This window comes from Mus pahari, chromosome 15, assembly GCF_900095145.1.
Source record: "Mus pahari chromosome 15, PAHARI_EIJ_v1.1, whole genome shotgun sequence".
Lineage (NCBI taxonomy): Eukaryota > Metazoa > Chordata > Mammalia > Rodentia > Muridae > Mus > Mus pahari.
In genome coordinates, this window is record NC_034604.1 from 12,753,292 (window position 1) to 12,777,243 (window position 23,952).

Genomic DNA, 23,952 nt, shown 5'->3' on the forward strand with positions numbered 1-23,952 from the left:
AACAGTTTCTTAGCTGATCCTCAAATGTGGTGATATTTTTTGGAAGCCTCTTGTCCCTATCACTGTATCTCATGGGAAAATGCTCACTGTCACAGTAGCTGAGTGGATGGTTTTCAGAGCAAGCTCACAGCTTCCTTCTCTCCTGGGATGGCTGTGAGCTGTGGGAGCTGAGCATGGATGTCATGCCTCCTCTGCTCTGGCTGCCCATTGCTCCAGGGTCATGAATAGCCCTCCTCCTCTAGCAACTGTGGAGAATATCACAGAAGCACAGGGGCTCATGAGAATAAGAACCTAGCCTCTGGATGGAGTAACAGGGCATATGAATGTATGGAGGAGAGTTCTGAAAGTTCAAATCCAGCAGCAACCATTGCAACTATTTACAAGCAAGAAATAGAAGACCATAGGTGTCTTGGGAATACATATCCTGGAGGGAAAAACGTGTTTCATTGATCAGTCAACTACACATACAAGAAAGGATGGGGAGGTTCTTTGTACATTAATTCACACAATTCCTCTGAAGAAGGTTTAAACAGATGAGGGGCCCAGTCTCTGCAAACTGCTCATGGCCATGGGCTTTTTTGCACACTGTAGAATATACAAAACTGTACATAAGTGTTCTGTCTGACCTTAAACCTGCTCTCATCAGCCCTGAAAATCTTATCTCTCCCAGCTCATGTGACCCTTTCATTTCTCTGTATTATAATATCCACACACACCTAAAAAGTTTTATGTATGCGCATTTATATACATATCATTTATTTATATGAATTTTATAAACAGTTATATGTACTGAATCCCAGATAGTTAAGTGAAATAGCTGGAAGTGATGAAATTAGGCAGGTGTACATGTCCACAGTCCTGAGAAGGAGGTGGGGAAAAATATGGGGAAAGCAATGGACCAGAGGGCAGGAATACTGGTTGCAAGAGTTCTCATTCTCCTCTCCCCGAGAGCCACTCTTCCTATGTTTCCCTCCAAATCAACACTGTCATGCTTGATAGCTTGAGGAATCTTTACATTTACTATCACTTTAAGATTACCTGACTAGTTCAGAATAACTTTACAAAGCAGGCATCAGTGAAGCTATTTATCAAGAAGGAAACTAGGGCACAGAGACCAAGAGCTTGCCCGTCCTAGGAAGTTCCCTCTTCAACATTGAAATTAGTCAAGTCCATCCATGGAGCGTTTCTGGTCCAAAGGGCTCACTTCTTGAATCTCAACTACTCCTTCAATTAGAATCCATCCATCTTGGTAAGTGAAAAGCCTGGTGGTACCTCGGTCAACATGGACCCATGTCACTTTATGACTCTTTGAGTCTCTACACAATGGAACTTTTAAGTTCCAGCGGAGGGAGGAAAGGGGAGTTTGCATAAAGCCAGGGACTCTCCAGCAGGCATGACACGCAGTTTTACTACCCCTGTGGCAGCGGCTGATCCTGCAGATGTCCAACACTAAGAGGCTGAGCAGAGGTCTTAAATTAGAAAGGACACAAAATACTGCACTCGTCTAGGGCGCCAAACACATTTTTTTTTTTTTGCATAGTTGCTCATGCAAGTGGATCTCATCACTGTAACTGCACATCTTGACCACCAATTTGAAGCTTGTATTTTTTCAACAAGCAAATACATTCATAGTCTAACAGTAAAAACACTTAAAAATGTGGTTCTGATTCCATTTTGAAACTATTCACAATGACAGAAATATTTTGGTGAATATTAGCTTGTGCCAAGTACTGCTTTAAAAACTCTACTTGGACAATGCTATCTAACTCAAGACAGTGGAAATTAGCTATTAATACTATTATATATTTTTGTTTCACAAAAATAACACACAAAAAAGTATTGAAATTATATTACGAACCCCACAGAAAGAACTGGACTGCCTGGTGGTGGCACACACCTTCTATCCTGGCATTTGGAAGGCACAGGCTGGTGGATGGGTCTCTTTGAGTTTGAGGCCAGCCTGTTCCATAGAAGAGCCAGAGGATGGACATATGTGAGAGCTAGCAAAGCTCTCATTTGCATTTATGTATGTTCTCCTTATTTTAGATATTTAAGAGAACACGTATTTTAGCCAACTCATATTGCAAAAGAAAAAGTATTAAAATATATGTTTCAAAAGCAACGCTTTGACAAAGCTCTTATATTCACTTTCTGTATATGCACAAACATAAGTTTTCTAGCACATTACAGGAATTTGTCAGAGAAAAAGCACAGAGAATGAAACATAAAAAAACAAATCACGTTCTGGGAACACTGACGATAGACTTCATCTATAGCTCACACGGCATCTGTATCTGTACATCAGGGCAGGAGAACAAGGAGGCCCATGATCTCAATGCCAGCCCACTATAGAAGCCATATGTACACACAGAACATTTCTTAGAGATGGCAGAGAAGTACTTTATAGAAAGCTAGCGAGAAACAGGAAGAAAAATTTGGGACTTAAGACAAAACAAAACTTTATAGAGTCTTAAGAGAGTAAAGGTCTGCCTTCTGTATAATTTAGCACTGCAGAAAGTCTAATTCCTACAGGAGTACAAAAGGCACTGCTCTCTTTAACACACAGGACAATCCAGCAAATCTATTTGACTACATACCATTGTCAGAAGCAAGGAAGGTAGCATTATAGATGTTGTTTTTTACATTTGGCGATTCTCTATCCAAAACAGCAATAGTAGTGATCTGCCCATTCACAGGATCTATTTTCAGCCAATTGGCAGGATCAGACAGTTTTGTGTATCTGCAAAATGAAATTTTACAGGTTTAGTTACAAAGAGGCAAAGCCCTCATTGAGTTACATGGCTGTAGGTGATGGGCAGATATAGAAATTTAAGGTAGAAATGTATGTCTGTGGCAGTGATTTTGGGAGGTATGCAAAGGCCATGACAGATCAAAAGCACAGGGACGTCTGCAAAGCTTTTGGGGTAAGACACAATATGCAGTTTCACTGTGGTGAGCTGAGGTAGATTTAGCAGATCTCAGTTCAGACTCCTGCCTACTTCAACTCATAACATAGGTACTGACAATATGGCTCAAATACAGTCTCTAAATGGGAGCCCTGTCATACAGAACCTGGAAGAATCAGAAGCTAAAATGCACAGCACAAACCACTCCTAATGCTTCACCACCTTATAGGAGAGACAATGCCTCACTAGAGAGATCCCATAAAACCGCATTCCTACCAGGGTCCCCCAAATGGGACCAACCTCAGATTTGTGTCCATCAAAGAGGCCCACAGGCTTTCATCTGTAATAACAGATTCACTTCTTTTAACTCCTTTTAAAAATGCGAGCTGAAGTTTTAAAACTCAGATAAATAACACATAGACTGGACATGCTATGATATATTTTGAGAGGTGAAGTCTACAGGACTTTAATGCACCTATTCATTAGCCATTTAACTATTCTGATTCCCATGTATGGAGAACTGGGGACTCTGTAGTCATCTGTTAGCAGCCATTCTGAAAGCACTTAAACCAAATCATGAATTAATTTTTAAAATTATCTTCAGCGACTACAGAGAACAGTTGGATGGAGTAGGTCCTGCTAGTCACTCAGTCCCACCTCAGGATAAATTAGTTTTTTTCTGAGGCTGGAAGTCAATACATACACATCTTAAAGGTTTGTTGCGCAGATATGGGGTGGACATCATTCGCTGGCCCATTTTGGCCTGGCATATGTTTTCATTAAGCTGGACATGTGGAGAAAAGAGAGTTTTTAATTTCCTGAAGTTTCCCTGTTCATTTACTATGTTGCTTTTTTTACGTGTTTGATACAGAAGTACAGGCTAAATAATTGATATTTTTAGTGAAAAAGACAATTTTTCCTTCTACTAACATATAATCAAATGCAGTCTCCTATTTTTTAACCTGATAAAGTTATGGATGTCCTAAGAAGGAAATACACCGGAGAATTTAAAATTATTTCAGAATACATGCATGTCTCCATTTGATCTTTCTATGGGGGCTGAAGACTGAAGAAGCCTATTTCTGTAAAACAATATTTCTTTAATCTGAGAAAATATGAACTATTTTCTGTAAGACATGGGAATGCAGCTCCAGGTAGGTTACTCATGCTTCAGTGGATGACCCTATACCCATGCACAGACAGACAGGGCAAACTGGACCCAGTGGCTATAAAACAGAGTGCACGAAGGTGGGAAGGTGGGAAAGGAATTCAGTAGGGAAAACTGGTAGGAGTGAGGGGAAGTGACTAGGGGTGAATCTGAATCTATACATGAAATTCTTAGAGTAAATAAATATTATATTCAAAAATAAGAAGCACTGAAGTAATTTTATCTTCTAATAATTACATTTGGCTGTAATGGATGTTTCTTGTAGGGTACATTTAATAATTTCCACACTGGGAACAGAACAATATCTAATTAGGACACTGCAGTAGTGTTTCATACCTGATATTCTGTTGCATATATCGATCAGGGTCCTGAGCAGTGAGTGTGGTCAGCATGGTACCAGCGTGGAGGCCTTCTTCTTGGCGAATGATTTTAGGATTTGGGGCAAAATAAGGATTTTCATTGACATCAATAACTGTCACAGACACAGTTGCTGTGGACTGAGGTGGGTGCTGAATCCCCTTAGCTAATGGCACTTGGTTTTCTGCAGCAACAGTAAGGACAAACATCCTATTCATTTCAAAGTCAATTGGCTGAAAAAGAAGAATGGAAACCATTGTTGTTGTTTGTTTGTTTGTTTGTTTTGTAGAAGAAAGAATATTTCGTTCTGCTGTTTATCTGTCTCTGAGTCTCGTTTCCAAAACATTAACTTTTACCCTTCAGTTAGCAAAAATTTCTTCCGTAATTTCTGGAAAGCATGCAGGATGGTCTCGTTGAAACACACCCTGACAGGGAGATTTATGTTCCTCCAAAATTGCATGTGATTGTTGCATGGAGCCATTTATTTAGATGTCTGTAGAAACTTGATTTTTTTTTTAAATCAACACTGAAAACCCAAATTAGTAAATAATCTGAGAACACAAGGATTTATAATCTCAAACATTGGGGAAAAGACTGCCTTTTGTCATGTAAGAAAATTTTAAGTAGTCAGCAATGAATTGAAAGAAAATACTATATAGTTAAAAATAATATATAATTGAAAAATGCTATACATTTTTTTTTTAAATGAGGCTAAATCCTAGTCCAGGTTAAGTGTCTCTGTAGGCTGGTGAGATGGCTCTGCCTGCACGCATGCTTGCCATGAAGCCTGGCTGGCCTGAATTCCATTCCCCTGAACCAGGATAGAAACAGCTGATTCTCACAAGTGGTCCTCTGACATCCCACACATGTGTCTTGGCATTCACATCTCTCCACCTCCAAAACAACCAACCAATCATTCAATGTAAATAAAAAGTATCTTTCATAAATTAAAATATACATTGTGGAATGAAATGCGTTTACACATACTCCTCTTAGAACAAATGTTTTATAGGTAGTTTTTTTTTTTTTTTCTCCTTGCTTAGCAAACTAAAAATCTGGCTGTCTTCCATAATAACTGTGAATATTTTGCAAGATTTTAAAACTCCCACATGAGAACACTCCAAATGATTAATGCAATGTACAAATAAACCTTTATGTACATATTAACTGCTAGAGTCTCACTGAATCCTCTGTCACTAGAACTCTGTAGGAATTTCACTCTGAATTTCTCTTGGCCAGTGAGTAATAGAAATCCAGTGTGTCTGGTAGTAACAGGGAAGGTCAGAGGGTGTTTTCCCTTGCTGCTGTTGGTAATCTAAGAACGACCAAGAGCAGAAGCTCACGAGAAAGCTATGTAATTAGCACAAAACACAGCAGCATCCTACCCCAGATATTTCCAAATCATCAAATCCATTGCAGTTTTCTCTTATTCTAGGGCTTTGAATTCTGTGTGCCCACTGCAAATACTTTAAACAAGACAGGGAAGAAGATGATAAGGCTGTGATATGTTCAATGACTGAAATGCCCCTTATGCCCCTATGCACATTCACTTATGTTAGTGAGGCCTGTGCAGTTTGAGACCTACATCATGTGTAGCAACTTCATCTGTCCCTCACAAGTGCACAAACACTTGGAGGCTGTACTCACGCCTCCTTCCACCAAGGCTGTGTAAGTGGGGATGGCCACACAGCTTTGCAGGGCAGAGCTGAGATGCAAACACAGAAAACTTAGTTCTGGGCTGGCACCATGGTTTCTTATTTGTTATATGTCCAGGAGATTTCCAGCACTCGTCTGGACAGAGATCATAATTCCTGGGAAGAAGAACTTTCTGTGATGATTTCTCTCTAGGGCTGACAGGTGGGTTCATGCAATCAAGTGTTTTTAGGTGGAATGGATGGTCACCTGAAAAGCTTTTACAACGGTGCATTTGTTACTATTGAAGAGCTTTCTCTTTGGGCGTGCTACCATATTGCTCTGTTTCTTTCTTTTTACAATCAAATATCAGAAAGCTACTCTTGTTTTTTTTGTTTGTTTCTGCTTTTTTGAGTTGAGGTTTCTCTGTGTAGTCCTGGCTGTCCTGCAACTCACTCTGTAGACCAGGCTGGCTTGGAACTTCCAGAGATCCACATGTTTCTGCCTCCTGAGTTCTGGGATTAAAGATGTACGCCAACATGCCTGGCTAGACTAGGAAACTAGTTTCTTAAAGTCACAAAAATAGCATTTAAAAATAGCCATGTAAATGCAAAACATTTATAAATGTAGGCTCCCCTCACCCACTCATTCCATTTTACGTTTGTGATTTGTCTTCTGTCTTTTCATTCATTTACTCTCTGCCCAAACTCCATGAGAATAAGCACTGTAGCCCTCCTCTCCCCTTTTCTTCTTCCCACTGCCCTGATGGGGACTGAACTGAGAACTTGGCGTATGCTAGACAAGCACTCCAGTTATCAACGGACGGCCAACTCCTCTGGATGTGAAAGGTCACTAATGGATCAGCTATATCCACTTAACTTGGCTGAAGACACCATGTTTTCAGAATGGTAAATCTGTCCAAATTGATTTTAATTGTGGTGATAATGGGAGAGAATTTATGTTGTCCTCAGTGTCAACATAAATTAAACATTAACACATAATGCACTAAGTAGTCAGGAATTCCAGACTTGGTGGTATTTAAAAGAAAAAAACGGTCCCAAGATTCTACAGCACTGCAAAGGGAGAGGGCACAAGCTGGTGCCTGCTAGGGAGCTGTCTGAGGTCTGTGGTCCAAAGGACACTTACTTTTACCACTGTGACTAGCCCATCATTGCTGTTGGGGTCTGTCAGGATGGCAAACCTTCCCGTAGGGTCTCCACCACTGATTCTGTATGCCGCATTCCAGGCCGGCGTGTGGGGCTGATCTTTGTCCGTGACAGTTAGGTTGGCTACAATGACATCCACCTTGTTCTCAGGGACTTCTCCGTAGAACTGCAAGAAAGAGAAACCTCAGTCTGAGATGTGGCCCTCTGAAGGACAAGCTGCCCGATGACACTGCCCTGATTTTACTGCCCCATTAAAGTTTTAAGATCTGCACTAAACAAGGAGATAGGTAATGCTAGTAATCACCCAGTTTATGTCTGACTAAAAAGAAAAGATGCTGGTACACTTTTTAGACACCCAATTTTTTTTTTTTTACATTTATGCTGCAGGTTCATTAGTATGAAAATTAGCATCCTTTGTGAATATCAGTGTGATTAATGTGAGGTCCAGAGAAAAGACTTATACATAGGAAATAACTTGACTCAGGATCTAGGTAATTACTTGCTGGAAAAGAAGAACCAATCAGGCATGGATTTCAGGCATCTGAAATATTGGAAGAATTCTGTTACCACTACACCAAGGTATTTGTTACAGGCAGAGTATTTTAACTTCTGTAACAATAACTGGGGTGATGAGGTTCTACAGTTTTCAGATGCCCATTTTAAAGCCCATGCTATAGAAACGTCTGAGTCAATGGCCATTCATCTATCAGGGCAAGCAAGTTCCATTTCAGTTTAATGTATTTATTATTCATAACAAAACTTCTTCCAAATAGACCACACTGCTGAAGCTCTCTGAGTGACAGGTTGTACTCACGGTCATGGCAGTAAACTCTGGAGGATTGTCATTGACATCTGTCACTGTGATGACGGCCGTGGCTGTGTTTGAAAGGCCATAAGTGGGATTGCCTTCCATGTCTGTGGCTTGAATTATTAACGTATACTGTTGCACTTTCTAAAAAGACAAAAAGATAACAAGTTAAATGATGCTAATTCCTCAAGAAGACATAACAGTTGTTCTGCAAAGGGCTCTTTATTACCCACAGAGAGCACAGCATCCTTCATTCTGAGTAACATGACTTGCAATTTCCCACATGGAGTTTACTTTAACTCAGGAAGCACAGGTCTGGTCCTTGTCTGGGGAGATTTAACTGTGTATGTTCACTTTGACTCATGAGAAGGAATGCACTGAACACTTTGCAGATGTGTGAAATTCATGCCTGAGTTGAAGCCTCCATCTGGTTTTAACTTTTCACTTTTGCTACAAGATTGCCAATAACTATGCAAGTCTTTTGGCATCTCAGATATTAATTTCCAGACAGATTAAGAGAGTAAAAGTCATGAGGAAGCCAAGAAAAGAGGAAATATGTGCGATTCACAAATTGACAAATTATGTTTGCCTTCCCTTACTATTTTATATAGCTACGCACATATATGTTATGCATATTTTATATATTATTACATATATTCTGTCTTTTATAATTAGCTGATAACAATATTTTCCCCATTCCTCATTAGTACCAACTGTTCAAAAATTACATAAGAGCTATTTACAGTTTTTAAAAGCATCAAATTTTCAGGCTGGAGAAGATAAACTTAGTGGTCAAGAATACTTGTTGCCCTTGCAGAGAACTGGGGTTTAGAGCCCACAGGTTGGTCTACAAGTGTCTCTAACTCCAGGAGTTTGGATGTCATCTTTTGACTTTTGTGGGTTCCAGGCATGTATGCAGTGCACATAATATCATATAGACAAAACATTCACACACATAAAATAAAGAAATAAAACATTTTAAATACAAGTTCAATTGAAAGGTATCCATTTACATTATTAGTCCTGAAACACAACTGGTGTTTAGATGAATAGGTACATAACGAATGGATCAGCACTGAGATATGATACAATCTCTGTTGTTTTGAGCACCACCTTATCAGAGATATAGACAGAAAACATTTACATGAAGGTGATTTTTATCAAGCAAGCACACATTACTTGAAAAATACAGATTGGCAATTTTAACAAAGATGCAAATGAAGCCATAATGAATGTTTAATGAGAGTTGAGATTATCTTAAAAATCTATACTGTCAACCAACAGCATTTTATTTGCAGAAAAACCTAACCACAAGCACTACCTGAAGGCATTTGAAATCTCCATGAGAATTGGCACAGAATAAAAAGGATCATATTCTTAAATGCTAAACCATTCTCAGCAACAAAACTCTTTTCTTCACACTAAGCAGAACAAGTGTCACTGCAAAGTGCAGCTCCCCAGTTCTAAATATAGCCGACATTATAAACGGCCATTCTTACGGGAGATCTGCAGCTTGGAGGACAGGGGCACAAATTGTGGTGTTTGATGTTGTCCTTAGAGGGAAGGGCAAGGACCAGAAAGAAATGGGATGGAAAGCCAACCTCGCACACGAGAGTTTAAACACTGCCTGTGGATTGAATGCCAATCTCTAGCAGATATTCACTTTAGTTTTCTCATTTTTTTCTTAAAAGGAAATATATCATACTTTTTAATTGGAAAAAACCTGCAGATATGTAGTACAGGGTGAACCATTTTAAGATTTTTTTTGTAACACGCAACATTTCACTACAGCCCAGAGTGGGCTCAATGGCTTTCCTTCTCGAGCCTATTGCTTTGGAGAAACTCTCAGGGTTTGACCCGTTTAACTACAAGCAACAGATAGCTGCTAGGGAGATAGAGTTAGTCACTCCCAGGGATGAGCCCTTTAATTGGTTACCCAATTCAAATAGTCAACCCTGAAACCATATACACACAAGTAACAGTATGGTGTGTGTGTGTGTGTGTGTGTGTGTGTGTATAGCAATAACAATTAAAGAAAGAGGCCATCAATTTGAGTAGTGAGGTGGGAAGAAGCAAGGGATTACAGGGAGGAAAGGGAAGGGGGGAAATGATATATATTTTAATTAAAAGATAAATCTTATAGTTGCTCATTCACTTTCATCCTTTCATGGTTACTAAGAAAACTCAGGGGGACAACTGATCAGTTTCCCAACTGAAAACTACAGTAATAAAACTGTAAGGTGATGGAGGCTGACAGACAAGTCAGCAGGCATGCAGCACTGGCTGCTCTTCGAGAAGACCTGGGTTCAAATCCCCATACCCACACGGTGGCTCAAAACTGTCTGTAACTCTAGTCCCCAGGTATCTGACTCCTTCTTCTGGTCTCTGAAGATACCAGGAATGTATGTGATGTGCAGACAAGCATGCAGGAAAACACTCATGCACAGAAAATTGGGTGAAATTTAAAAAATGTACGACTTATGAAATGCCATTTGTGTAGCTACTACAAGTTCTATTAACAATGAAAATCTAAGTTTTATTTTTTTCAATTTTTTATTAGATATTTACTTCATTTACATTTCAAATGCTATCCTGAAAGTTCCCTATACCCTCCCTCCACCCTGCTCACCTACCCACCTACTCCCACTTCTTGGCTCTGGCGTTCCCCTCTATGGGGCATATAAAGTTTGCAAGACCAAGGGGCCTCTCTTCCCAATGATGGCCAACTAGGTCATCTTTTGCTACATATGCAGCTAGAGACACGAGCTCTGGGGGTACTGGTTAGTTCATGTTGTTGTTCCACCTATAGGGTTGCAGAACCCTTCAGCTCCTTGGGTACTTTCTCTAGCTCCTCCATTGGGGGCCCTGTGTTCCATCCAATAGATGACTGTGAGCATCCACTTCTGTATTTGCCAGGCACTGGCATAGCCTCACACGAGACAGCTATATCAGGGTCCTTTCAGCAAAATCTTGCTGGCATATTCAATAGTGCCCATATTTGGTGGCTGATTACGGGTTGGATCCCTGGGTGGGGTAGTCTCTGGATGGTCCATCCGTTCGCCAAGTTTTATTTTTAATAATGTTATAAAACATATGGACATGCAGTGTTTTCTAATGTATATTCTATAAAAAATACTTAAAGTTATACAAGCACAGTAGATACAATTTTGGATTGAGCTGAGATGTTGGGTTCCATTGATAATCATTGAAATTTCCTATTGCTTCAAGGTGGTATTAAAAATCTTTAAGCTTCACAAGAACATTTTGCTAGCTCTAGTGGTATATCCCTGCCATCCCTGGCCTTGGAAGCTTGAGACAGGACTGTTGTTAGTTCTAGACTAGTCTGAGGTATAAAATGAATTCAAGGTCAATCTGGGCTGTAGAGTGAGACCCTGTCTCAACTACAAAAAGTCAAAACTTGAGACACTGTTATTTATTAAATACAATGTTTGCGAAAATCAAAGTAACCACCCACTTGATAAATACCATAGTCGCCATGTCCAAACAGTATGCTGGAAAATGCTCTTGCTTTTGGTAAGGCAGTTGTGCTAGCTTATGATTTTAGCCTCTGAACCACCCAGAAGGCTTTGCTTATTCACGCATGCTTGCCTGGTACTGATGTGTGACAGTTCCAAACTCTGGAATTACTCAGTGCTACATGGGAAGCAGGATCCCATGTAGCTCCAAGGACTCCCCTTCCTCACTTCCTGCTCCAAATGATAGAAGCCCCTTTTAACTTTGCTTATTTCTATACCACCTCTCACTGACTTGTGCATGTTAGCAAAGCTACCTGTGATCATTTCCTTTTTCTCACACTTTCTGTATTTATACTCAGTGTCATCATGGCCTGCTCCACCTCCATGTCAATCCCTCTGTCTACACCAGAAATTTTCCACCAGTGTGTCTGTGCCCAGTGAAAGTACCCTTTTCAATGTAATGACTTGGAGATGTCACTGTCATATAACGGGCTCTGGCTAGGGATTCTGTGGAACATGCACAGGACAGACCCTGCATCAAGAACCAGTTCAGAGTGTCTGTAGTGTCTGGTTGAGAAAGCTTGGCCTTGAACAATTGCCTTTCTCTTGTTCTGAGCCAAGACATGTGAAAGTCAACTGTTCAAGGGCTTCTGAAATTCCTTGAGGTAGAACTGTTCTGGGTCTTTGGGAACATGCCCTACAACACATTTCTCTCACCATGCCTAACTTTTATGTCTATTTTTACTTCAATTTGTGTTTGCACCCTGTCCCTCAACACATATACACACACCAGAAAAGCACATAAAACTACTTTTTTTCAAGGAACTTAAAGTGGCTGTATGAGTGATGACATCATTATTCCAAACTGGGAAGCAAGAAATTATGGAGGATTTCAATGAAGGGATGAAGGAGACATTGAGGTTGATGCTGTAAAGGGTATGAGATGCCAAAATAAAGACCTCTGCCTTCATTTCAGAAGGTGTGATGAGCCATTTACCATTGAGGAGACTCAGCATGTTTGTCAATTATGAAGGGGGCTGCAGGGAAATGAGAACTGAACTCTGTAGAAGTAGGAGATCACATGTCAGGACCAACAAGGAGGCCAGGGCACAAGTATAAGAAGTATTTGGCCTAGGAAACAGCAAACACTGACCTTTCCCTGCTTTTTCCCGGGGGTGGGGGGGGGAAACTGTAGAACAAAAATAATGGACAATACAAAATCAGAAACAGGGACTGTCATTTATGCCAGTGAAAAAATGGCTGCAAGGATTTATTGAGCAACACGTTCACTGAATGCTGAATGAGCTGTGCTACAGTATCCTGCCAACTCTCTCACGAGATCCATGTTACAGATGCGGAGACCGAGGGTTATAGGTTAAAGAAGGTCCAACAGCTCACACCAAGCAGAAACCCAGACTCAAACCTGACAGAGAAGCTGTGGGAGGCAGTGCTGTTTTAATGCGTGGTTTAATAGTTTCATGTGTTTCTTCACCATGATGGGTTGTAGCATCCCTTGAACTACAAGCCAAAATGAACCCTCTCTTAATTAACTGCTTCTTTCAGGTATTTTGCCTTAGAAGTGAGAAAACTAATTGCTACTGGTAAACCTGAGAAGGCAAAGATTGGTCACGAAGAGAAAAAAACCAGAGGCTTTAAAGTCAGGAACAGCCACTAACAGATAGCAAAGAGTCAGGGGTGCGTTTTTAAAAAGAGCCAAAACATGATAGGGTTGGGAGGGGTTGATGGCCTTAGATTTCAAAGCCTTAAAGAACAGACATTTTTTAAAACTGCAGAGTAAAGAAAAATTAAAAGGTGACTCTGGTAAGCGTTTCAACTGTTAGAGACTCCATCACTGAAAGGTGTCATACATCCTGAGAGAATGATAGTGAAAATTACTTTCCACAAAAAGGAAACTGTGAATTTTAATAGAAATAAAAGAATTCAAGCCTGTATAAGAAGTCAAAGTAATTTAAGTCCAGCCTCAGGCAGAATTACCATAAACCATCCAAGATAGATGTATTTTTTTTTTTCTTGATGAAATGACTTTCAGAAAATGGAAGGCTTTCCATAATTTCCTCTGGTAACTCATTGTTGATTTTTAATAATTCCACTGTCAAGAAGTGATTCCTCATATCGTATCTAACCCATGCTCCCATAGCTTCCCATCTATTTCTGCATTAGTGTTATCAAGGGTGGCGGATGGTTTCCCTGTGAACTGCAGGATATACTTAACTACAATTATACCCCACTTCAAGCTTTTATCCTGAAGGCTAAATATAGCCTCTCTGATTTTTAAACATGGTTGGTCTGCGTAAGGAAAACTGTCTTTAATTCTTTATGCCTCTTTCTTGCTATGAAACAGTCAGGCTAAACACAAGAGGAATCCCTGAATTTGTGAAGCCCTGAATTCCACATCTCACAGGAGCTCTTGTGTGGAAGGAGAAATATTATAGTTGCAACCTGCACTGAATCTTCTTGGTATAATCAATCTTACCCCAGAGAGAGACTCCTGAAAAAATACTCTGTAATCTTATCCAAAGTATGATACTCATATTTAGTTTGTGGGTGTGTCAGAATAGTGTTTCATATTATAGCAGACTAGGTGGAAAGACAATGCTGAACTGTCTTTTTATTTTTTATTTTGTCCAGTAAGTGTGGTGTATCCTTGCGTGACTATGCAGGTGCACACCCCTGTCTAGATCAGAGGAGGATGCCAAGTGTCCTGCTCTATCTCTCTCTATATTAACCTATTGAAACAGAACGTGGAGCTAGGCGGGCCGCCAGCCAGCCCAATGACTCTCTGGTCTCTGCCCCCTGCAGAGTGCTGAGTTTATAGACACTTTGCAATGACCAGCTTTTTATGCAGATTTGGAGATTCCAAATCAGGTTCTCCTGCTAGCATAGTGAACACATTTATCCACTGGGCTGTTTCTCCACCCCCTTGAACTTTGAGCACACTGCAAAAATTAAATTCATCTTTGGATGTCTGAACATTTTTTCCTGACTGGTTCTGTTACTTGGCTATGATGGTTCTAGAACAATTTTGTGTATATAACTAATTACGATAGCAATGTTGTCTTTAATTCAATTCACAAGCATATTATTGAAGTAGAAAGAACATTAAAAAATCAACTTCTCAATACCTTGTCAATAATCTATATCATGGTGCATATAATGTTTCTACTTGACACAATCTGAGGTTCTGTTATCGCAAAAGCTGGCTCAGCCTGAAAATTACAACCCACAATTTCTAGGTGTTGACCCTTTAAAGGAATTCAGTCAAACAATAACAATGATTATCGATGGCCAATGGCCCTGAGAAGCTGGAAGACAACTGCCAGGACACAGAATAGAAAAAGGATGTCAAAGTTTCCCTGACCAGCCTGGAGAAGATGGCTGGAGAATAGGAGGGTTCAATGTCTAGAGAACCAGGCTCAGAAGCCCTTTCAGACAGGCCATCACAAGCAAACAATGGTACTCAGCTCTACAAATCCACATGGCACGTTACCAAAACTTGCACATTCTTGTACACTGTCAGACAATGTGGTGGTGTTTAATGTCATCAATGTTGCAACAGAATAGTATTCCAGAAGTATGAGTCTCAATATCACCAGCTTTAAATGCTCAACAGTAGAATTAACACAGTACCAGTCTTCAGACTTGGAAAGTAACTTCTCTTAGAGTTCAGGAACAAGTTCTAATAAAGATGAAAATTTCCTTGTATAATACTCACCATGAAATTCACAGACGTCCCAAAGACCCAATTACATATGCATTATTTGTAGTCTCTTTAAAATGAATTTGGATACATATTACATGACTATGATGTCTAACTTGGTTCCCCACAAAAACCATTGACTATGAAGAAAAATAGAACTCTTAAAAAACTTTAAAAATTTGAAACAAGAGAGTATTGGCTTAACTTCATCAAATATCACCGAGGCTAACGTTAATTAACACCCCACACACATAACATTTACAACATTAAGTTCTCTGAAAACTCCCACTGCTGACCAGAATGAATAGCGTCAATGCTTGCCCTAAGCCCACACGCTCCTTCAGGAGTGTCTTGGGTCTGCTCACCTCTCGATCCAGACCAGCTGCCACAGTGATGATGTCCCCAGTCTCATTGTTGATTGTAAACATGTTGGGTGAAGGTGTGCTGGGCGCCTGGGACAGGATCCTGTACCGCAGCATTCCATTCAGGGCATTTGGGTCATCCGCATCAATGGCAGTGACAGTCATCACATACGTCCCTAGAGAGTGAAGAGAAGTCAGATGATTATCTGTCATTTCAGGGCCGCTAAAATCAGGTATCCTTAGTATGTTAGCATGCTTCATTTTCACTTTTTCATAACACAAACATTTTAAGTCCTTCACATAAAAGTACTTTTAAAGTGTTCAATCATGGCAGTGCAGAGGTCCGTCAGGGAAATGTTTGCCATGCTAGCCCCAAGGGCCAGAGTCAATGCCCAGAACCATATGAAAGAAAAAAAAAAAACAAAAAATAAAAAACAAAAAACAAAAACCAGTTATAGAAGGTGTATGCTTGTAGTCCCAGTGCTGTGGAGATGAACACAGGAAGAGTCCTGGGGCTTACTGCCCCAGCCAAGCCAACCTAACCTAACCTAACCAGTGCAATTTAAAGACACTGACCAAAAAAAAACCCAATATGGGCTGTTCTTTAAGAGAGATACACACTGGCATTCACGCACATATGCATATCCCCAAGTCCAGACATGTCATCATAATAAATATCATCGAAGTGTAAAAAGAAATTTAAAAAATACACGTATTTATAGACTCCACTCTTCCTATACTTAGGAAACAAATCTACTCTATGATCCCCAAAGGGCTCGATGGCCAACTTTAAACGCAAAAGACAAGAAACTCAGATGCTACTGCAAACATGCTTCATGACTACTCGGTCCTCTGGTTCCATAGTGGCATTTCATGAGGCTTTCTATGAGTGGTACTCCCCAATGCCCAAGTCCGTTTCAGACAGTGAGCTGTGTAAAGGGCAAAGCCCATTCCATTGCCCCGGGTCAGAAGGAAGCATGCTAGGCAGAACTTCTCTGCTACACTGGGCAGAGACGTGACACTGTGCATCATTACTGCTGCAAAGATGAAAAGGATACTGTCCCTGACCTGGGGGGGTTCAACCCAGAGTATTTTAGAATCTGGAAAGCAGTCAGCCCATGAAGATGCTAAGAGGTACAGTCACTATTTAGATTAGAATTGAATCAGAAAATGTTCTGTCTCTGTCTTCTAAGAAACCTAGAGCCTGAGTTTACTTTAGAAATGAAGGAAGACCCCACTTACCCTGAACCCTAGAATTGGCTATGTCTTAGTTGTACCATTCAAATGTCTTCTCAGAACTTGTCCCATTCAGCAGGATATTTCAGCTGATCATGCAGCGTCTCCACCATTACTCATTTTGGAAACTTTATATCATAGATGATAGCTCATTGGCTTTTCCTTTCTCTCTCTCCCCTATTGCATCTGGTGTTCCCGCAGGGCAGGAACTCTCCTATTACCACTGTGGCCAGTGCCAGGGCAGAGCACAGCATACAGCTCCTGCTAAGCTGACATTGCAGCATGAACCGATTGTTCATACACAATGTCTGATTTAAGAACTTGGAGTCAAAATGCTTATGGCACAGTTTCACAGTTTAAGTCAAGAGGCATGTCATATTCAAGCCCTGCCCGCTAGAGTGCTTCCAAAGCACAGGAAGTACAGCCCAGCCCGGAGACAGCTTTCCTCACAATGTCCACTCAGAGGTTTTCATTCATGAGATGCCTAACTGGAAATTCACGGTCAGATATACAGTAAATATAGCCTGAAAAGCTTATTTCTAACAAGGTCTGTGAAGCAGTGCATTATGTAAAGTTTGAAACAACCAAACACAGAAAAATGATATTAGCAGAACATCTGTAATTAAATGCCCAAAATTTCTTCATATGTATATTTGCATGAGATGCATTCTTTTATTATCTATCTATCTATCTATCTATCTATCTATCTATCTATCTATCTATCTATCTGTTTATTTATTTATGTATCACAGGATGCATGTGAAGATCACAGGACAGCTTGTAGGAGTCAGCTTTCTCTTTTTACCAAATGATTCCCAAGGTTTAAACTCAGGACCTTTAGGTTTGGTAGCAAGTGCCTAAAACTGCTGAGCCATCTTCCAAGCCCACAAGGTCCATTTTAATAAAGATCTGTTTTGTTTTACTGTATTTTAAAATGTGTAAGACTGGAGGTCATCTCATCTGACAATGTGTCTGAAGGAGCCACAGAGGACGGAGCCCCCACACGTCTCTTTTTCCATGAAGATATACGGGGGGCCTAGAGTTTAAGGCAGAGTTGCTTCTGCCCACAGATTAGCAATACATTAGCGAGCTACAGGTATTGATGGAGAGGCTCAACGTCCTACAGAGTGCAGTTTTAAATACTGATATTTTATGAAACAGAATAATATCTCAAAACGTTAAATCTGACCAGCTGGCCAAACATTTCCTTTTTCATGCGCTTACCGACTGAGTGCCTGGTCTGCTAGGTTTTCAGATTAAATAGGCCTCCCTGGCCAGGCTATTCTGTGACTGGAATGTTTTTAGTACAAGAATCTGAACCGCCAGTCAAACACCACTTCACAAAGGCAAGAGGCTTTCTGCAAGTGCTGCCTCAAGGCCAGTCCACTTTCCTTATGTGAGCTGAAAGAGGGTTGTGGAGGACGTGGCGGGGGCACTCTGGAAGTAAATACCCAGTGTGTCACAGCTGTCACCAGTGCTGCCATGCTTGGGACTTCACTGCCTGGTAACAGAAACACCAAGTAGCTTTAAGGCTTAGTGTTGGACTGTGCTGCTGTTTCTCTGTCTCCTATAAGGGAGTCTGTGCTCTGTACATTGAAAGCCTCTCTCAAGTGACTCTCACTACGTCAGCTACAAAGCCAGGGAAGGCTACTAGAGATTCCATAGTCTCTTGATTTTCAAACAACGTAAAACTCATGTGGATATAGAGATATTTTGTTGTTTTTCAGTCTTCAAACAGTTTTTTCCTAAGTCGCTTCCTTTTGTTCCAAAGGCATAATGAATGCCAGATAAATTAAAAGGCATTCACAGGACTTTTCATTATTGCTATTCCATACAAGATTTTTCCTTTTCTTACTGCTATTAAAAACATTTAACTAATTGAATTTAACATTCAATTAAAAACAGTTTGTTTTTTTTTTAATTTTTGAGAAAGTATATTTGATAGCCCAGGTTGGCCTTGAACTCAATATGTAGCTGAGAATAACCTTGAATTTCTGATCCTGCTGCTTCCACCTCCAGACCACAGGGATTGTAGGTGTGGATCACCATGCCCAGTCCCACTTCTTATGCAGTGGTGCAGATCAAACCCAGGACTATGTGTTTGCTAGGAAAGCATTCTGCCAACCAGGCTACTTCAACGGCTCTCATTTAACATTTTTTCAAGTCGTGATCACAGTAATACTCTAACTTACCAGGCTTTGATCCCTCTGGAACAGACCCATTCCAAACCTGGTGCAGAAACTCAGGTCTGTTATCATTCATGTCAATAACATTGATGACAATGTCAATGGGGTTCTCCACTTGATTGCCATTGATGTCCACCGCATGTGCCCTCAACTGCAAAAGCAACCAGAGGGCAGAGGCACTTGAAGATCTGTTACATGTGGTTACCACGCTACCACAGTAGAAAGAGCATTCTCAGGACAGCCATTCAAAAGTAACCCAGCTCTGAGTGGAGATGTAATTGAGGACGCCACCTTTCCTCTAGGTGAGGCCCAGGGCTCAGTGCACAGCTTTTAACTGCTGTGATCCACACACAGAGCACATACAGAGCACCAGAGGACCAAGAACCTAGCTTTGTGATCCCCACATTGCTCTTGGTGGACAGCTGTGTCTGGATCTAAAATATCCTTTTGTTAATACAGGAAATGATCTGGAAAATTACAGGTACACAGGGAATTTACGCAGAAACTTTTAAATTTTAAGGCTTTTCAGAGACATGAAGAATGCATGCCTGTAGAAGACATTCCTCACTATACCCTTAGCGGATGGTATCAGCGGTCACCTTTGAGAAATTGTATGTTGTTTTTCTCCACATACATATAAGTCACTAATCTACTTGGGCCTGAATGTCTTTCTAATGTTTTCTCCCAGCAAACATCCACTGCATCCCTTTCAGAGACTATGCAACATTCCGCTGTACTGTTTCTTTTTAACTGGAATACAGTATTTTAAAGTTTCCTTGTAATCTCTGATGCTGTTGTTTACTTACGAGTATGCTCTTACCCAGTTAGAGTAGAATCAACATATCCTTTTGATTTCTAGGTTACTAAACATAACACAATGCAATTTTTATTACTGCTTCTCGATACTTTTTAGAGATATTTTCCTCCTGATTTATTTAACAAAATATATTCCATTAACAAATTCTTAATACTGAAATTTAATTATAGTTATGTAAAATAATGAAGCTTAATGACTCTCAGTACTTGCAATTCTGTAATTAATTCTATTTTCCTGGTGTTGCTTTGAATGCATACATAGCAAGCATTTATAGAACAATTCACTCCAGTCTTGGATGAGTATGTTTATTTTCTGAATTTCAACCACAGAATCTTAGATGGAGAGAAGTCAAAGAAAAACACACTGGTGTGTTTCTGATCATCAACAGGAACTGCTCTAACCAGAGTGTTACGTGTTACCTCATTCCAGTTTCCCTCAGGAATTTCAAAATGATGGGCTTGTAAATTAATCAAGGTAATGAGTGAGTTTTGAGTTACACAACTGAAAACATATTCCTACACTTTTCCTACACTTGTCTGTTTAGTTCTAGGGGATCTACTATAATTGTGTGACACCAAGTTTTCTAAAGGTTTGTGAAAGTACAGGACTTTAAAAGTTGTTGCTGAGCCAAGTAAGAGTCTGGAGACATCATGCCTAGGGAAGGTTTAATGGCAGTGATGCTGCACCGCAGGAGGAGCCAATGGTCCATGGTGTTGGGCTCACAGGCTGGGTCTAGATACTTCCTCCTGTACTGAAATCCCTCCATGGAGGTTAAGCATTGACATATGAAACACAAACATGATAGAACCTGAGAAAATGAGTTCTTAGGTTAGGGAAGGCCTTGATCAATATCCCTGCAAAGCTGTAATTTATGTCATACATGTTCTACAAAGGAATCATAAAATGCACAAATGAAGTACCTGATGTCCCTGAACAAACAATAAAACATTAAAGGGAGAAAATATGGAAAGACTAGGTTGGGGCACCCATACTGAAACAAATCTTTATAACAGAAAGAAAAAAAGAGGCAATCTAAAAAGAGCAAACTACAAACGAGCTTGGGATTATCATACTCCACTCTCCTCGAACAACTGTGGTATGGGTATGTACACATTGCTGCTCTGATCCTGTCCATACAGACCCGGTCCACTTCTCTTAGCCATGCATCTCACAGCAAGTACTGGCATGTCAACGGTGATGAGTGATGATGGGGAATGTCGTTTCCCTTTCTTTCTTCTTATTTTGGCACTGCTTGTTTTGTAGTATGCACCAATTCTATAAACACGTGCTTTTTAAAGAAAGCAAAAAGCCTACAGATACATTGCTGGTGCTAAACCTCAGCGTTAGAGCCATCAGAGTGACTTAAAGCAGTCACAGACTACACATGCACACATGACAAGGAGTATGGACTCAGCAGATGGAGGCTTACGTGAAAGCGGGCTATCAGCTCTCGATCCAGAGGCTTTGTGACGGACAGCTGTCCCGAGATGGGGTTGATAATGAAGATGCCAGTTGGAGGCTGGTCGGCTCCAGGCCCAGTGACGCTGTATCTCAGGGACAGGTTTTTATCTCTATCAGACCTGATCTGAGGATGAAGAAAACAACTACATAAGCAGAAAACATGGGCAGAGTTTTTTGGGGACACGCCACACTTCCAAACCTCGCTTCATCCCTCCCCAAATATCACAGATGTCTTTCAGAGCATCCCTTCCTCTTCTTTCTTCTTTCCTTCCACCTGTCTCTCTTTCTCCTCTTGCTGGTGTGTGTGTGTGAGTGTGTGTGTGTGTGTTGTATGCATGTCACGTCTGTGTGTACACGTGGATGTAGGTGCAAGGTGGGTGCAGTTGCTTTCTACCTTGTTTTTTGATACTGGGTCTCTCAGTGCAGCTAGAGTTCCATGATTCATGTAGCTGGGCTAGTCAGCAAGCCACAGAGTTCATTGTTTCTGTGTCCCTAGCACTGAGGTCTCTGATGGGAGTCTGCACTCAGGTCTGGATTTTGTGTGGAAAGCACTCTATGACTGAGTCATCTCCCAAGCCCATTCTTTGACTCTTGATGACAGACTTAAAAAGAGACATTACATATCCCCAGAAAGACTTGAGGTAACCTTTTCATCTGAAGGAACACTAGCTGTGCCTCATGCAATATGTCAAAATTTAGCATTGTCTACTTAGACAAAATTGCCAAGGTAAAATATTTACAATACAGTAACAAGTGTCAAATTTAATACAAAACATGGCGTCTTCACACATCAGAAATGGTAAGAAGCGATAATTATCTGGCCACAGCTTGGAATAACCTTATGTGGGACTCTGTGGTTGGAGAGAGGCCTGTACATTAGATTTCTTTGCTTCCATTGTACTGACTCAGTGCAACTAAAGCTTCCTACATGGTTTTCAGGTGGTAATGAAGGCTACAGTTCTCCTTCCTAACAAAGCATCAAAGAGAGGTTCTTTGGGTGTATTTTATACTCCAAACAAAAGGCAAGCATGTCAGAGCAGAGCAGGTTACAGAGATGGAAAATGGAAAAAAGGCAGAGACAGAAAAGGGGTAGGTTGGGCAGTAATAAATACAGATCCTTAAGCACTAGGTAAATGAAATTAATCCATCCATTTGATCTACAGAGAATTCTTAATATAGGGCAAAATTCTATTTTTCAGTTGTATTTCATGAGGGTTGATAGAGTCACCTCTATCTGGTGTTATGTTCATTGTTAAATTGAATTATAATTCACATTAGGATATAATATACAACACAAGTGACTTATTTAAAAGGCTCAAATGTATGCCTTTAGTATTTTGGAGTACTTAAATAATCATAGAAACATTTGAATTTTAATAAATGAGAATATGATGATTCCATAATGTTGTACTTTTAAATAAATGTTACTCTGTAGACTTTTCTTAATTTTTTTCCCATATCTGATGGTCAGATGGTATGCAGTGTAAGTAACTGCAAAATTCTCTCTTCTCAGATTTGAAAGGCTCCAGTTTTGCACTGCCCCAGGGACTCTGTTAATGGCATCAGAGGTCATTTTTCCTCTTAAGAAGAGACTCTCAAGTGCTCTTGGTACTGGCAGGTTTAGCAATGATTGCCCTTTATTCTTTTCCTTCTGTCCCAAACTATCTTTAGAGGGCAGAGATCACCATGGAAAGTCCTGGTTATGACTAGCATTTGAATAGTGAGAGGCGGAAGGGGAGGGACGGGATGGTGTTATGGCTCATGAATTCACAAAAGGCCTATCATTGAATGCCCTGGACCCAGCTATGTGTATAAATCATCCAAGAGAAGGCAAAGGAAAGGCTTCTTCCTACATCGGAGGAATTCCACTCGCACAAATTCAACGGTATGAACATATGCCATAAACTCTGCTTAAAAACAAAACAAAACAAAAAAATTAGGCAAAACAATTGCTAATGTCGCCTTGCCATGAAAACAATTATAATGACAGTCTCTTACTCTGACAAGCTCTTGAGGAAAGGGTCCTCTGGAGTTTTCTGGCAAGTTGATTGGCGGGATGACCCAGTCTCTCTTCTGCCTTTGCAGAGCTCCAGTGTGCTTGGCAAGCTGTCTAGGGAATACTATTTCTTCAATTTCATGTGGTTCCTTTGCATTAAAAGACAAGAAGACATTCCTGAGGGCTAGGACGTGCACTCTCTAAGATCACATCAATGTTAGTGGGTACCTATGCGTGTAGGAACCACAGTGTATTATGAACAAAAAGAATAACTCAGGAGGCCCTTTCCCTGTCCCATAGTTCAATAACAGAAAAGTGCCATGAAGTATTTGGGTTGCACTATTCACTGGAAATTGAATTAGAAACAATTTATTATATAGTCCAGTTGAGTAAACTACTCGCAGTTTCTATAAACCATCCTAGAGAGTAGTTAATATTAAACCAAGTTTAATAGCACCCTTTTATATATTTCTCATTAGTTTAGACCACAGTTCAGGTAATGTGCCTACTGTACATTAAATTCAGATCTTGATGTGCTGAGATATAATTTGAATTCCAAGAGAAGTTTAATACATACCGCTAAAGAATGTCTCAAATATTTATGACCCTATTAAATCCCACAGAATTAATGCTGTAATTATTCTAAACCTATGTCAGCAGTGA

The 23,952-nt window shown here is 40.3% G+C and overlaps 1 protein-coding gene across 2 annotated transcripts in view; it reads right to left on the reverse strand.

Annotated features, from left to right (window-relative positions):
- Positions 1–23,952, reverse strand: part of Cdh2 (cadherin 2) — a 218,364-nt gene that overhangs the window by 33,591 nt on the left and 160,821 nt on the right. For both annotated transcript variants that reach the window (XM_021214167.2, XM_029546711.1), the window contains 8 exons: positions 23,292–23,438; positions 21,262–21,417; positions 19,022–19,166; positions 15,597–15,769; positions 8,044–8,181; positions 7,210–7,395; positions 4,411–4,664; positions 2,598–2,740 (listed from right to left, as the gene is read on the reverse strand). In XM_021214167.2, coding sequence (XP_021069826.1) covers positions 2,598–2,740; positions 4,411–4,664; positions 7,210–7,395; positions 8,044–8,181; positions 15,597–15,769; positions 19,022–19,166; positions 21,262–21,417; positions 23,292–23,438 — 1,342 coding nt within the window. The remainder of the gene's footprint in view (positions 1–2,597; positions 2,741–4,410; positions 4,665–7,209; positions 7,396–8,043; positions 8,182–15,596; positions 15,770–19,021; positions 19,167–21,261; positions 21,418–23,291; positions 23,439–23,952) is intronic.